General features: G+C 43.6%; 1 protein-coding gene across 1 annotated transcript; it reads right to left on the bottom strand.

The window, feature by feature from the left end:
- Positions 1-170: 170 nt before the first annotated feature.
- ADAMTS1 (ADAM metallopeptidase with thrombospondin type 1 motif 1) lies at positions 171-12130 on the bottom strand. The gene is made up of 9 exons (XM_089659526.1): positions 11364-12130; positions 8303-8649; positions 7943-8075; positions 7383-7550; positions 6628-6914; positions 5812-5998; positions 5530-5705; positions 4581-4756; positions 171-2830 (listed from the first exon to the last, which is right to left on the bottom strand). Exons 1-9 carry the CDS (start codon positions 11923-11925, stop codon positions 2095-2097), a joined length of 2772 nt encoding a protein of 923 aa, XP_089515652.1. The 5' UTR covers positions 11926-12130; the 3' UTR covers positions 171-2094.
- Positions 12131-15215: the final 3085 nt, after the last annotated feature.

Raw genomic sequence — 15215 nt, 5'->3', positions numbered from 1 at the left:
TAGACTTATTGAGCTGTGTGCTTTATTGCTCCCTCCCTTACCAAAGCAAAGAGTACACGCATGCACAGACCACAATGGCCATGCTATGAAAACTCATAAAGAATTCCAGCCAAGAACTGACACATTTACAATCATTTTATCATTTGAAATCAAGACAGCAAACAAGATAGTTGAGGAATGTCACTGTGTTCTTTTAATAATTCTAGTAACATACAATACAGCATAAATACTCTTTTCTTTGTTATAGAAAGCGATAACTTAATATATAATCGGACTTGATGTACAAAAATAAATAGGTATATGATATGACATTGAAACGATCCCTTCATAGAAGAGGCAGACACAAATACTTATGAAGTATAAGTGGTGTATATACACATTAAAAGTCATATTCTCCAACCTGACCTAGGTAAGTGACACATAGCGGTTGGCCAACAGCTGTGGATGGACCTGCTATCCCCAGGACTGTCAATCAAATATACTTCCATATTACATCATTTGAAATATGGAACAGAAATGTCTGTTTAAATCTCTATACATATAGAAGAATAATCCTGTACTCTATACTGGCCTAAATTTAGACCCCCTCCCCCCCCCCTTCCAACCTCTGCTGATGTTATTGGTTTTCTTGAGAAAACAATTTACAAGCAGATGGATTATGATAGGGGTTTAGTCCACCTAGAACTGATTATTCAGTTACATGGCTCCCTTCCAGAGATCCCTGTTTGGATTTGACTGAGGTCATTATACAACCAAAGGTGGGAATCTTCCAGCAGCTTTCTTGTGAAGATCCCAGCAGTACCAGTGAGATTCGTTTTGTAGAGACTTCAAGAAATAAACATGGAAACTCAGGTACAGGGAATCTTGTGACCAAAAGCCCTAAATGAAGTTAGAAGGTGTTTTAATGTAAAGGCAGAAATGAAAATAAAAAATCAAAGCCAGCCATAGACGCTTCAAATCTCTCCTGGTTCAGCAGAGATTCGAACTATGTATGGGCAGTCTGAATGTCCCAAGTGGATTGATCGATCAACTTGGGTACAAAAATCCTGCCGGATTTTACCTGCAGTTTTTGCTAGCTCCTGTTATAGCCGCTAGCAATAATCCCCGTGTTCTCCCGATGGGGACAGCTTCCCATGTCGGGAGAACACAATGGTTCCACAGGAGGGATTCCCCTGTCAACACTGTTTGTGTTGATGGGGAAAATCGAGTGGTTGCAGAAAAATAAATTGCTCCGTCTATGGCCAGCCTTATGTATCAGTTCATTTGAACATGCTCCTTATCACTGCACACCTGGTTGCCAACAGTCAACTTTTGAAGAATAAAATTATAATTCTTATATTTCTATACTATATTAGCAGGCTGCAATATAGCAAAATTCTACTGGTCCAACTAATCTGCACATCCCATTTAATAAGAATATGGCTTTATTTCTTTATAAAAAATATATATATATACTGTGACACCATAGCAGCCATTGTTATTTTACTAAAGATCCTTTTGAGCTCCTGATTTTACCCTTCTTGACTGAGGTAGGTTAACCCCACTATGGACAATATTCAAGAACAGATCAGAGTACCCCTATAGAAAATTGCCATTAATGACTGGCTTACAGTCTGTGGGAAGCCTAGGCTTTGTCAGCTACAGGTTTAGATGAATAAATGTAAAATTCTGGAGCCAGTCAGTCCATTCTTAGAGCCAGAAAATAAACCACTTTAAAAATAAAGAAGTTATTTTAGGCTCATTGGCTATTTGGCTCCAGGAGCTTGTCCAGACCTGTGTCAACAACCAACATGGCTGCCAGTTAGCTTCACCTAACTTGTAACAGGCGCTAAGGTTTGAAATACAGACAATGCCTTAGGGGTCCTAGCAATGAAGGGTTTAGTGACACTAATTTTCCCTTCATTCAAACCTACATGTGCTGCTCAATCTGATAGTTCAATCCAACAGGCAATTATCTGCACTGTTCCTTCTCAATAAACTTTCAATCCTCTCACCTTATGCACATTGACCAAACATGTTCTCCCTGACCCTTTTGCTTTCAGCATGTTCAGTTTTGTTTGATAGACCCTAGTAATGTTCAGAGTCGGATGCTGTTTAACTGCAGTTGGAAAGAGTACAAAAGTCTATTAAATGTTTAGGCTTCTTTGAAGGATCACAGTTGTCTTGAGGCAAGTTGCTACCTTCATAAGAGACGCATTTTAAAAGTCTCTTTCTAAAGCCCTTTCCACAGGTCTTAGAACATGAAGACCATTCTCCCAATTGCCACTGGGGGCAAGGGATGTCCGCACATGGTCTAATGTCATCTGGCTTTAGTTCATTAGTGCAGTCTTTTGAAGGCTGACCCCTCAAGTCTTTGCATTCGACTGATCTCCTCTGCCAGCCTAATCCACAAGTCTTTGAGCATTCACCCCACTCCTTAATGACCCATTCAGAGAGAATGGTCTCTTTAATGGCGTTAATAGACTCTTTCTTTTTATTCAAAGTCTTTTCTGGTTGAGCTGCTTTCTTGACAAAATAAATGTACTTGATTTTCAATCGTTGAGATTCTCCCACCGTGAGGACCTGTATAGTGATTGGTTCTTTCAAAGGCTTGTAGCTTCGGATTCTTTCTAAGGATGCAGTGGAACCGCTGTAGGTCAAGAAGTTGCCATTGTAGGAGATGTCTAGCTCCAGTGTGGACAATGTATAATCTCCATTAAGGATGTAGGTTCCATCGGCAGCCTTAATTGCCAAAAAGCTGCCGTCATGCATAGATCCCCTGTTGTTACGTTGTTTGATCTCAATGTTTGTTGCTCCTGCAGGAATTGTAACAACGTCGTGGTACCCAGATCTGGTAACAACCAAAATAACACTATTAACACTCAAAAAAGAACAACAATTAAAATCCAGTTTACATAAATAATGTGTCTATATTAGTAAGAATTTCTAAACTTTTATTTAAAAGCCATAAGCAGTGATGTTTGCCTCATTCATAGGATAACTGAGGTTCTTCACAAACTAAAGTGGGAACTCCATGCAAACTAATCACTCTGTAAATCATGAATAAGAAAATGTATGTTCCCCCAGTTCTTTTGATGACAACTTTAAGGACCTATGCCCTACCTCCTAGTCTCCGTTGTTGTCAGATTTCCCACAGTCTTCTATGGGACTGACACTTTCTGCAGGGGGATTTAGGTGAAAGCTGCTAGGACCGTTAAACTGCCTGGATGAGGACTTTCTAGCATTAGATGAGAGATAGGACAACATTTTAAACACAACATTCACCTCTATTCACTGTTCAGCTGGTTATATTTTTCATGGAGCTAGTCTTTAAAGAGGATCTTCGGTGTTCCAAAAAAAAACAAATACTGTTTCTGCTGACTTTTAATATAAGGACACTTACCTGTCCAGGAATGCAGCACCATCCTCAGCCAGGCTGGTTCTTCACTGGTCTTAGGATCCCCTGTGCTGGTATGGTTACTAATGGAAGCTGGCTGCGAGTTCTAGCGGCTTCACAACCAGCTCCCTACTGCGCATGTGTGAGCCAATGATCTCACAGCTTTCTAGGACATGTGACATGTCCCAGAAAGCTGAGGGCTTGGGGAGGGGGGGGGGGGGGACGTCTGAAATCCAAACAGAAGTGTAAGCAGGTACCCTACCCCCCACCAAAAAAAAGTGTGTCCAAAAGTGTTAGAGAAGGTAAGGGGGGAGGCGGAAAAGCGGAACTTTCCTTTTTGGGTGAAGTTCTGCTTTCAGTTCAAAAAGCAGTGAATGTGAAATTCACCAAACACTCTAGTTTTCAATAGAGCAAGGAAGTGTTAAAACACCTGCCAAGTTTTTAATGTTGTCTGTGTCCTTGCTTGGAAAATTCTCTCTTCACATTTGAACCAGTAACCACTGCTTCCAATACAGAAAGTGATGGGAAATCCAAAGTTAGAGATGGTGAAGGAGCAGGATGTGAGAGGAAATCTTCCAATGGGGGACACCTTTCTGACCAGATCTAATTTATTTCAAAACTTAAATTTGCATGTAGACGAAGATTAGAGAACACCTAAAGCAGAACCTTATCTGCTTTTTTATTACAGCCACACTTTTATTCAAAGTCACCTCCTAAAATGCTAAGGTGCTCCACTATTCTAAATCCCAACACCTTTCTATTCTGAAGAAAAAGCAAAATGGGCTTCACTGAACTGTAGGCACATGTGCCCTGTGTTAGCAGAAGTGAAAATGTCACTAACATCACAGGTTAGGGGGTGCCTACAGCATCACACTTGTTCTTTTGGTATATTTATGGCGGTGTACATATTTTTATCTGGCCAGTTTTTAAACTTTATGGATCTTGTGTAGTTTCTATTTAAACAGTAACAGATTAACTGGACTTTTGTCCTTTGAATGAGTTAATCTGTAAACGTGTCAAAAAACACACACTATTCTTACACTTAATGTAATGCCCTACTGATTAATTAGACATTGAAATTCCTTTTGGTGAGTGCATCATTTATATGATCTGACAAAGGCTTAAGCAACTCATTAACTTTGAAAGGGTGAAAGATGAAAAGAAATGGACAGAAGATGTGAAAACAGACTTAGTTGCAACATACCGTGCTTTGGTGAAGGTTGCAGAGACTTTCTTGCACGTGGATCCATTTCCTCCACATACTCCACACTTGTCAAACTTCTTGCTGGATCCAATAACTCTGTCACAACCAGCCTTGACGCACTGACCCTGGATGCAGATGGAGGTGGAGTCGGGGCTGCATGGAGTGCCATCAGCAACCTGTATCGAGGCAACAAAAAATTACTCATTAAGTCCAACCACTAATGATTTACTGGGAAGCACACAAAGACGATACTTGCAAAATATGAGCTTAGTGTGGCTTTAAAAGCCTAAAATCTATCTTGAACATTTTTAAAGCCCAACTTCTGGAAATAGGCATGAAATATTGTACATCAATAGCCATACTTAGAATGATGGTTATAAATGTGTCCTGGATGAACAAAATGCCTATAATGGGAAAGAATAGTTGGCTACCCTGCGCATTCCTTTTGGAGAGACTGATCAATGCAGCTACTCTCTCACTCTGCCAAGTGACCCTACCAACCCTCTTATATTTAATCCGGGCTCTTACCATTATCCTCCCCAGCTTTTATGTTCTCACTTGCCTGAACACTCCCTTACTGATGGTAAAACTGGATGATGATTGGGCATAATCCACTAAAGGAGCCAATGTCATGGTTTCCTGCAACAGCTGATGGGATTGTAGTTTGGGATTGCACTACTCTTGCCAAGTATGGCATGTGTTATAGGAACATTTCATTCAGTATTGAAGATGAGAGTCCATAGAAAAGTAAAATACACAGACACACCTAATATGTTCTTTGAAAATTCTTGGTTGGAGCTCAGCTTTAAACAACATTACTAGGTCATAAAGGTGTTTTGATTTCAGGGTATTAAAATGTATGAATTTCTGACAATAACCCATATGATTTGATGCTGAATCATATATGTAGGCATATATAAGGATATAATTTCAGGAGTTAGGAGCTTACCCTGGGGTTCAGTACGAAGAAGAATCCAGTGCCCTTTGCTCGGCACATAAGCTTGCAGCGGTCTTTTGGACGAACACCGGCAAACTTAGGTGTCCATTCAACAGCAGGTCCACTTCCAGTGGCAGACTTGGAGATGTCATTATGGGCTTCACACTGTTCTTCACGGAATGTCTTACCTGAGGAGAATACGTAAGACACATCAGACCATGCAAACTACTATAACTATGATTTATCTCTATGTTCAGGATTCAATCGTAAAATTAAATAATATTATTAATTTACCATTATTTTCAGGGCAGTCATCAGTATTGCATGAGCGATACTGAACTCTTTTCCCCTCGCAGTATTTTCCTCCATCTTTTGGCACTGGGTTGTTACACTCCCGCACTGAATACTGAACTCCACCACCACAAGTTCTGGAGCACTCTCCCCATGATCCCCATGGCCCCCAACCACCATGTACTGGAGTCTGTAATTATACAAAAAAAAAAGGATCATTAAGCATCTTTAACTACACAAAACACATTCACAATTAAGACAATTGAAAAACCATGGTCATCTTGCAAAGCAAAATAACGATGGCAGCCAACAACAGATCAGCATTCCTTAGGTGAATCAAGTAGATTTCCAAGAACATATATTCAAATTGTTACTACAGAAATATACAGTCTAAGGCAGCCAATTGTTAAAATACTCCCTTATTATCTAGAAATATATCTTACTATCAACCTCTCCTGATATAAAACACAAATGTTTGCCAAAGGTGATATCGCATCTAAAGTATATCTGAACAATGATTTAAATTTCAAACTAGATTAAGCTATTAACAAAAAAAGAGTAAAAACTGTTCTGAAAAGTCTCCAACATGACAATATTGAGTTTATTGCCAGTCACAACATTTAAATGTCAAGGTATCATTTAAAGCTTGTGTAGTTTTGATCAAAAGATCTAGATATTCTAATGAAAAGAAAGCTGCCCCAGTGCCAGAGTTTGGAAATTGCCCAGTCTTGAAATCTGAATGTAGAGGCATGATCCAACAATAATGCTGAATTCCAAATACTAACTGAAAAGAATTATACAGAGAAACCAGAAACATACCTCATAATGCTTCTTGTCCATCTGCTCAACGCACTTCCCATTCAGACACCATTTCCCTTCTCCACAACTGGTCCCATCGGCCCAGGGGAAGTGTTTAGTTTGGCACACGAGCAGCCCTCCGGAGACTCCAGTGCACCACAAGGTCGTACACGTGCTGGCGGCATCTGGACAATGTCTGGAGTCTTCTCCAAATGTAAATTGGCACTGCTTATTGGCATCATACAATGTTCCAGGGAGATCTGATGGGAGCTGGATGGGTCTGCTTGGCTTGTCCAATAAGCACTCTCCTAATTAAATAAAAAACAAAAAGTTTGACTACAGCAAATGTTTTCAGAGAACATGCTCTCACAACTTGTGACATCTTGCTTGACTATGTGCCCAGTCAAATGTGGTCTTGGAGTTCATTTAAAGGGGAATAACTTTTAGTAAGATTGAAAGGACATTTTTTTACTTTCCTTCAAGCTCTTCCCAAGCTATAGCTGTCTACAACCTTTCAAAAAATTTAAAGTTCAAACAACAAGGATTAACCACCTTTTATTTTGATTCTGCATACAAAGTTTTACTTTATAGACCAACTTGAGCAACCAAGACAAAGGAGTTAAAATATTTATACTGATAAACTTTCAGAAGGCAATAGAAGCCTTAAAAAAAGCCCTCTTGTTTTTTAGTCTTAATTACCTGCCATCTGTATCCTACAGCCTGTCTTCAAAAGGTACAATAAACAAATGTGGTGTTGTAATGTTACACACACTTACCATGACCATTGTCCAAGAAAGATGTGATCATGTATGCACTGCATAGAGACCATGGTTCCTGTCTGTCTAGATTGGAGAGCATTGAAGCCATCATATGTGAATCATTATCATCGGCATTGTAGCTGGAGCAGTGCTTTGCATCATCATGTGGCATATTAAATACATGACCTGAAAACAGAAATGTTCCGTTTTAGAAAAATGCAGGAGAGGGTTTTGATTCCTTAAAAAATTAGAAAAATTCACAGTGTGAAGTGTACTTTACAACCCTTCTTTAAACTCAACAATGCACTTGAGGGAAGTCTTCCGCTAATCAAGACAATATTAAGCATTTTGCAAACTTTCCAAGTGTTCAAGTATTTCCTTATCATAAAAGTTTAACACTTCAAAATGCATTCCTTTCTAGGCTGCTTTGTAACTAGGGTGTCATAAACATCTTCTGACCATCTGTTGCGTCTAAACAAACATTAAATTCCTGCCTGAGAAGTTTATGTTTTAGCATAACTTATATCCCAGCCTGACAGCAAACCCCAGCCTTCTTATATAAAGCCAGAGAATCCTACCTAGTTCATGGGCTGTTGTAAAAGCTGCTTGCAAGCCGTCATCTTCAATGATGGAGCAACTGCGGCTGGGATCACAAACTGTTCCAACATCAGCCATACCAAGGGTATCACATGTTTGAGCTCCGCAAAGGTCCTAGAAAAAAAAACAGTTTCAATATTAATTAGCTCAAGGACAAAACTTTGGCGGTAAATGTTTAACTTTGGCTGCTGTCCCTGGCTTAAAAGAGCATAAATGTTTGAGATCTTTTTTTTTTTTTTTCACTTTAGAGCACATCACACATCATAACGAGAAACATTCTGGGCTGCAACTGCATATCTTAGACATTTATGGAACATTAGACAGACATAAACCTGACTTACTTGTCTTGTAAACAGAATGGCTGTATCATAATGTTCTGCATGCCGATCGCTGGGTGGGTTATGCTGCTTCTGCCAGCTGCAGAAGTTCCTCAAAGTCAGGGCGGCATTGGTTGTGACCTCAGGTCCTTTCTGTTCATCGTAGATGACCAGGATCTTCACTACCACCAGGCTGATGGAGTTTCGGATGCTGGGATGCTTGTAAAGCTTTGCTGCCACTGACATCAGTGTGAGGAGGTAGTGCTTTAAATTGCTCCCGTGAAATTCAGCCATAGATTGGTCGGCTACCAGCATGGTTTCAACATAGCGAGGGCTGGAGACAAATCTCTTTTTCCGTGTGTTTCCCAATCCTGCACAGGAGAATGTACAAAAGAGCAACTGTCAATCTGCTGCACAGTTTAAACCATAATAAAAAAAAAACTTAGAAGTAACACTCAGTATTTGCTATTTTTAGCATGAGTGTCAAGCCCTTTTAACAGCAAGTTGTCCTTGTTTCTCACATTAAGTCATCTTTGGCTTGCAAGTCAAGATATGAGTCACCTACCAACATTTTAACATTGAAACAGAAGCAGGCAATCCCTGCACAGTGCTTGTATGTGGGGCCAGTGACAGATTACATCTCTGAGCCTGAAACCTCAGCACCTTTCCAACACACTGTACCCTTGTTCTAACAATCCGGAGCTCCATTAACTACTTCCCTCGCTGCAGAACCATCTCCTCTAGTTGGCCGAAACATGCACTTCATACAGTCCCTGCAAGCTTTCCTCCTGTTACAATACTTTATATCATTTGCAATCACATGTAGCAGTTTTTGTTTTTTAATGAATGGAGGTTCATGTTTTACAAGCCTTGTATAACAAAGTGCAAAACCATAGAAAGGTATAATTCTTTTCATAAAACTTAGGGGAACCATGCAAGCAGGGACCTGTCCAATTTCTGCAGTGATTTCATTCCTAAGCACACATGGTTTAACTCCTGCAACTCAGGGTTCACCGTACGCCTTCTTTCCAACCTGCTGTGCAGCTTGTGTGGTACACTGCCAAACTGTGAATGGCACAGCCCCATGGCTTGGCTCCATGGCATGCTGCCCTGCACATTTACCGGTTAGGGACGAGCCAATAAACCTAGGCAGAGAGTCAATTTTACTTTAATTATCAGGTGCTCTGCATTAAAACTTTTGGTGAAAAAAATTACAGTAAGACCTATTTTGATGAAATATGAGTTGAGCTAATCCCAGGACTAGGCTGGGTCCTTAAGGGTTTATTTGATAATTTGTGGCTGGTTTTAGATTTTCTTGAGCAAGATATGGGACAGACTATGTAGGGGCTTCTGTGCAATCAAAGGACATTTCCAGGGACAGATCTCCCAAACCTGTGAAACTATGGAATTCTTGGAAGCTGGCAACTATATATATTGTGTGCTCTCTCCCCTCTCTCTCTCTCTCTCTCTCTCTCTCTCTCTCTCTCTCTCTCACACACAAATACAATTTAAAAAACCTTCTAAAATATATATTATAAACTTTCCAGGAATTCCACCCAGGTTGGGGATTCTTGGATCTAAGGACATTTCCAGGGACAGAACTGGCAGCTATGCACAGTTTGCATATATAAAAATATTATAGCAGTTTTAGATTTATAAAAAGCAAGTGCGCACAGTTACCAGCTTTCAAGAATTCCACACCATCCCAGTTTTGGGAGAGCTGTCTTTGAAAATGTCCTTAAATTGTAAAACTGAACATCTGCTGTGCAGAGCTCCTCTACCTATTTAGTTTATGTTCTGTATGCATTATAAATCAGAGTTGATACTCCTATTTATAAACAATGTTTTAACTGGTAAAGTATTGCAACAAAGTATCCATGGACAGAATGCCGAACATGGCTGCTCTGGAGGGAGTGTGGAGGTGTGGTACAAGGTGGGGATCCTGGTGATTGGTGCAGGGTGAGAATCTTGGTGATGGTGTGGTGCAGGGTGAGGATCCTGGTGGTGGTGTGGTAGAGGGTGAGGATCCTGGTGGTGTGGTGCAGGGTGAGGATCCTGGTGGTGGTGGGGTGCAGGGTGAGGATCTTAGTGGTGTGGTGCAAGGCGAGGATCCTGGTTGTGTGGTGCAAGGTGAGAATCCCAGTGGTGTGGTGTAAGGTGAGGATCCTGGTGGTGTGGTGCAAGGTGAGGATTTTGGTGATGGTGTGAAGCAGGGTGAGGATCTTGGTGGTGTGGTGCAAGGTAAGGATTTTGGTTGTGTGGTGCAAGGTGAGGATTTTGGTTATGGTGTGGTGCAGGGTGAGGATATTGGTGGTGCAGGGTGAGTATCTCGGTGGTGGTGTGGTGAAGGGTGAGGATCTTGCTGGTGGTTAAGGTTCAGGGTGAGGATCTTGCTGGTGATGCAGGGTGAGGATCTTGATGGCGATGGTGCAAGGTGAGGTTGTTGGAGGTGGTTCAGAGTGAGTATTTTGGTGGTGGTGCAGGATGAGTATTTTGGTGGTGGTTCACAGTGAGGATTTTGGCGGTGGTGTAGGGTGAAGATCTTGGTGGTGGTTCAGAGTGAGGATTTTGGTGGTGGTGTAGGGTGAGGATCTTGGTGGTGGTTCAGAGTGAGGATTTTGGTGGTGGTGTAGGGTGAGGATCTTGGTGGTGCTGTAGGGTGAGGATCTTGGTGGCAGTGGTTAAGGGTGAGGACTTTGGTGGTGGTTCAGAGTGAGGATTTTGGTGGTGGTGTAGGGTGAGGATCTTGGTGGTGCTGTAGGGTGAGGATCTTGGTGGCAGTGGTGAAGGGTGAGGATTTTGGTGGTGGTTCAGAGTGAGAATTTTGGCGGTGGTGTAGGGTGAAGATCTTGGTGGTGGTTCAGAGTGAGGATTTTGGTGGTGGTGTAGGGTGTGGATCTTGGTGGTGCTGTAGGGTGAGGATCTTGGTGGCAGTGATGAAGGGTGAGGATTTTGGTGGTAGTTCAGAGTGAGAATTTTGGTGGTGGTATAGGGTGAGGATCTTGGTGGTGGCAGTGGTGTAGGGTGAGGATCTTGGTGGTGATGTGTTGTAAGATGAGGATCCTGGTGGTGCAAGGTGCAGTACCTGAAGGGGTGAGGATCTTGTGGGGCTCCTCAGGGGACAGCTGTTGTGGGGTGGCATCAGTCACCCCGCACTTAGCCTTGGCCCGGCTCCTCTTGCTGACCAGATGCAGGAGCAGGGGGCTGTGAGGGTTGGGTGAAGCCGGGGTGATGGTGTGGTTGCTGGGTTGGATGAAGTACTCTTCCCCTCGGTAGTAGAAGGCTCCTCGGATCCCGGAGCACAGACTCAGCGCAGCGCTGCTCGCCCTCTCCCCATTGACGGTCCCGGAGTAGAAGCAGTCGGCCAGGTTGCCGGTCGCCTCAGCGATTTCTTCCCCGACGGCGATCTTAGGTCGCCCGACGTATTGCAAGCTAAAGTCCTTAGCAAGAAAGCTGGGATCTGCCTCCAGCTCCAAGGTCAAGGCTTGTCCAAAGACATCCAGGCGGTAGAGCACCTTCCCATCCTCAGGGGCCCCTTCCAGCCTGACAGGGGCCACCAGCTCCTCTTCCATAGACACAGCAGACAAGGCAATCCGGGCACAGAGGAGGACTGCCAGGCAGGGCAGCAGGCAACGCACACAGCTCATCCTGGCTGGCAGATGTGGTGTCGGGAACAGTTGTGCAGAAGTCGGGGAAAAGGTCGGCAGTTGAGGGGAAAGTTTTTGCAGAAGTCGGGAAAAAGTCGGCAGGGACGTCACTCCTTCTTCCCCAGCTCAGCTCTGGTTATAGACAAGGCGGCGGACTTAGCACTGAGTGTCGGGCATGGCTGGGGGATTTGTGCGGCACACTGACACCCCGTGCGCCAATTTATGGGCTCCTTCGGCAAGCCTTCCCGGGGCCCCGCCCCCAGGCTCTTTGAAGTGAGCTGATCTCATCTCGTGCGTAGTGCTTGGAGGAACAATCCCCTTTCCTTGTGCTGGAGCCCGGCCAAGATCATCAATCATGGGGACTGGGGAGAGAGGAGGAGGAGGAGGAGGAGAGGGGAGAGAGCAGCTGCCTGGCTAGCCTGGAAATCTGCAGCTCTGACATTACAGGCTGTGTGCCTCTGGAGCCTGCAATCCACAGCTCAGCCCTCTCACCTCTCCCATGCTGGCTGTCCTCATAGGGGATGGCTGCACAGTGCACACCAATGTAAGGACTATCCAAACCTAGCAGCACAAATGGAACATATTGCAGCTTACTGACCTATAGATGATGCGGCTGCATTCATTTTCTTCTTTCAGGGCTATTGTTTCCTTTTTTCACCTGTTGATCCTGAGAGTCAGGGCCAGGACAAAGGGTGGGCAGAAGGGGCGGCTGCCCTGGGCGCAGTGGCATCATGTGAGGTGGGGGGGAGCTCTGTGGAGAGTTCCTACCTACAAGCTGGTGGGAGTAATAACTTCAGAGTAACAAGCATTTGTGCTGGGGATGAGAGTAATTGTGCTGGGAGGGAGAGGATTAATGCTGGGAAGAAGATTTATTTTTGTGGGGGGGGGGGGGGGATATGTGCTAGGAGGGGAGGGTGAGGATTAATGCTAGGAAGACGGTTTGGGGGGGGGCTGATATATTCTATAGGGGAGGGAGAGGATTAATGCTGGGAAGAAGATTTATTTTGGAGGGATATGTGCTAGGAGGGGAGGGAGAGGATTAATGCTAGGAAGAAGGTTTGGGGGGGGGGGATATGTGCTAGGAGGGGAGGGAGAGAGTCGATGCTAGGAAGAAGGTTTGGGGGGGGATATGTGCTAGGAGGAGAGGGAGAGGATTAATGCTAGGAAGGTTTGGGGGGGGTGGTATGTGCTAGGAGGAGAGGGTTAATGCTAGGAAGAAGGTTTGGGGGGAGATATGCACTAGGAGGGGAGGTAGAGGATTAATGCTGGGAAGAAGGTTTGGGGGGGGATGTGTGCCAGGTGGGGAGGGAGAGGAGTAATGCTAGGAAGAAGGTTTGGGGGGGGGGGGGTATGTGCTAGGAGGGGAGGGAGAGGAGTTAGGAAGAAGGTTTGGGGGGGAGGTATGTGCTAGGAGGGGAGGGAAAGGAGCTAGGAAGAAGGTTTGGGGGGGGGGGGGGGTATGTGCTAGGAGGGGAGGAAGAGGATTAATGCTAGGAAGAAGGTTTGGGGGGGGGGATATGTGCTAGGAGGGGAGGGAGAGGATTAATGCTAGGAAAAAGTTTGGGTTTTTTTTTGGGGGGGGGATGTGCTATGAGGGGAGTAAGAGGATTAATGCTAGAAAGAGTGTTAGTGTGTGTGGGGGGGGATTATGTGCTAGGAGGGGCGACTAGGGGATGCAGTGATGTACAATTTATTTTAGGAGGAAAAATCTGGAGGGGGGTGGGGCTTTGGGAGGTATGTGGAGAGTATTTGTACTGGGGGTAGCTGTGCTAGGAGGGGTGATTTGTGCTGGTAGGAGGATTGGGGGATGATGATTTTTTGCAAGGGTGGGTTTGGGATTTGGAGGGGGGACTTGTGTTAGGAAGGGTGTTGAATGAGGGGATTTGTGCTAGGAGATGGGACCTGGGGAGGCAGAGGATTTGAGCTGAGAGGGGCAAATATTTCTGCTGGGTTGGGATTTCAGTGGGGGATGAGGGGGGGGGGGGGATTTTTACTGGAAGAGTGGGAATTTTTGTCTGGAGAGAATTTTGGCTTGCAAAGAAAATTTATGCTTGGGGGTAAGCGTGCAGATTAATGCTGAATTTGTTGGGATTTTTGCTGACACATAATGCTCATACATGTTGGGGGGGGGGGGGGTCCTTTTGGCATCATCACCCTGGGCACTAGATGACCATCATTACTACCAGTAACTCTGTGATTCCTTTGATAGAACAGGCTGTCCAGCAAAAGTGGCAGTTAGAGGAATGAGATATCCCATTGTAACATTTAAAAATATCCTTATTCTCCAAAACGAATCCATTCACATCCTCTACTTACAGTGACTCTAAATTCTGGTTTACAAATTAAAGTTCTATTCAGGTATGTATAACCCAAAAATGCCCCTTCTACTGTGCTCAGCCTCCTCCAGATTCCATTTTTGCTGTGATCTGCCTTCCTGTTACAAGTTGTCTATGCTCATTCTCCATGGTCCCACTGCATGTAGGAACGTAGTCACCCTCCTGGGAAGGACTATGGGATTTGTAATGTGCATAGGGCAGTGCACATGACTGCAACGTGTACTGCTTGTTCCAAATAAAAAGAGGTGAAGGAAAAAAGGAGAGGTTTGAGAGATCATTGCAGACATTACAAGAAGACAGAAAAACACAGTAAGAAACTATTGCATGGAAAATAGATTACAGGGCCAATAGGTAATGGATATGTACAGATTATTTAGGAGACAAGGATAGGTCATTTTAATGGGCCTGTAATGGATTTTTCATGAAATTGTTTCCTCCATGAGCTCCCAAACCTTTCATTTTCATTGTTCAATCCCATTTGTTTAGAATGAGCAGTGGATGCTAGTTAATTTCAATGTTTTATGCAGACTACATAATGCATCTCAGGAGCGAGCAAGAGAGGGTGGCTACTTTCCTACCTACAATGGGACCATGGAGAACAAATGTAGCCACCTTCCAACAGGAGGTCAGACCACAGCAAAAATAACAAATGTGGAGATTCAGAGGAGGCTGAAAGCAATAGGAGGTACTTTTTCAGTTAAGAATAATACTGGAATATATATATTTTTTTTAAACCAGAGTTTAGTGTCACTTTACCACTGATAGAGGTGCTTACAATGATCAGCATTTATTCATACAGGTAAAACCTTTATCTCAAATGGGAAAAAAAACATTTTCATTGCTTAAAATGTGTTAGCTGGATTTCAGCTTTCATTTGTTAGTCACTTATGTAAAGTCTGTCCTTAGTAAATAGTAAATCTATTATATCTAACTCTACACTCCCTGCTGTCCAAG

This window comes from Staurois parvus, unplaced genomic scaffold (genome assembly GCF_062004578.1).
Source record: "Staurois parvus isolate SC_StPar_1 unplaced genomic scaffold, SC_StPar_1.0 ptg001162l, whole genome shotgun sequence".
Classification (NCBI taxonomy): domain Eukaryota; kingdom Metazoa; phylum Chordata; class Amphibia; order Anura; family Ranidae; genus Staurois; species Staurois parvus.
This window is presented reverse-complemented; position numbering and strand designations above follow the sequence as displayed.

Bases quoted from the DNA above. Each gene is read 5' to 3' on its own strand.
- ADAMTS1 (XM_089659526.1), bottom strand. From the start codon at position 11,925: ATGAGCTGTGTGCGTTGCCTGCTGCCCTGCCTGGCAGTCCTCCTCTGT. The intron at 8,076-8,302 runs GTAAGTCAGGTT...TTTTTTTTCTAG, and splicing joins CCATTCTGTTTACAAGACAA to GACCTTTGCGGAGCTCAAAC. The intron at 6,915-7,382 runs GTAAGTGTGTGT...TTATTTAATTAG, and splicing joins TTTCTTGGACAATGGTCATG to GAGAGTGCTTATTGGACAAG.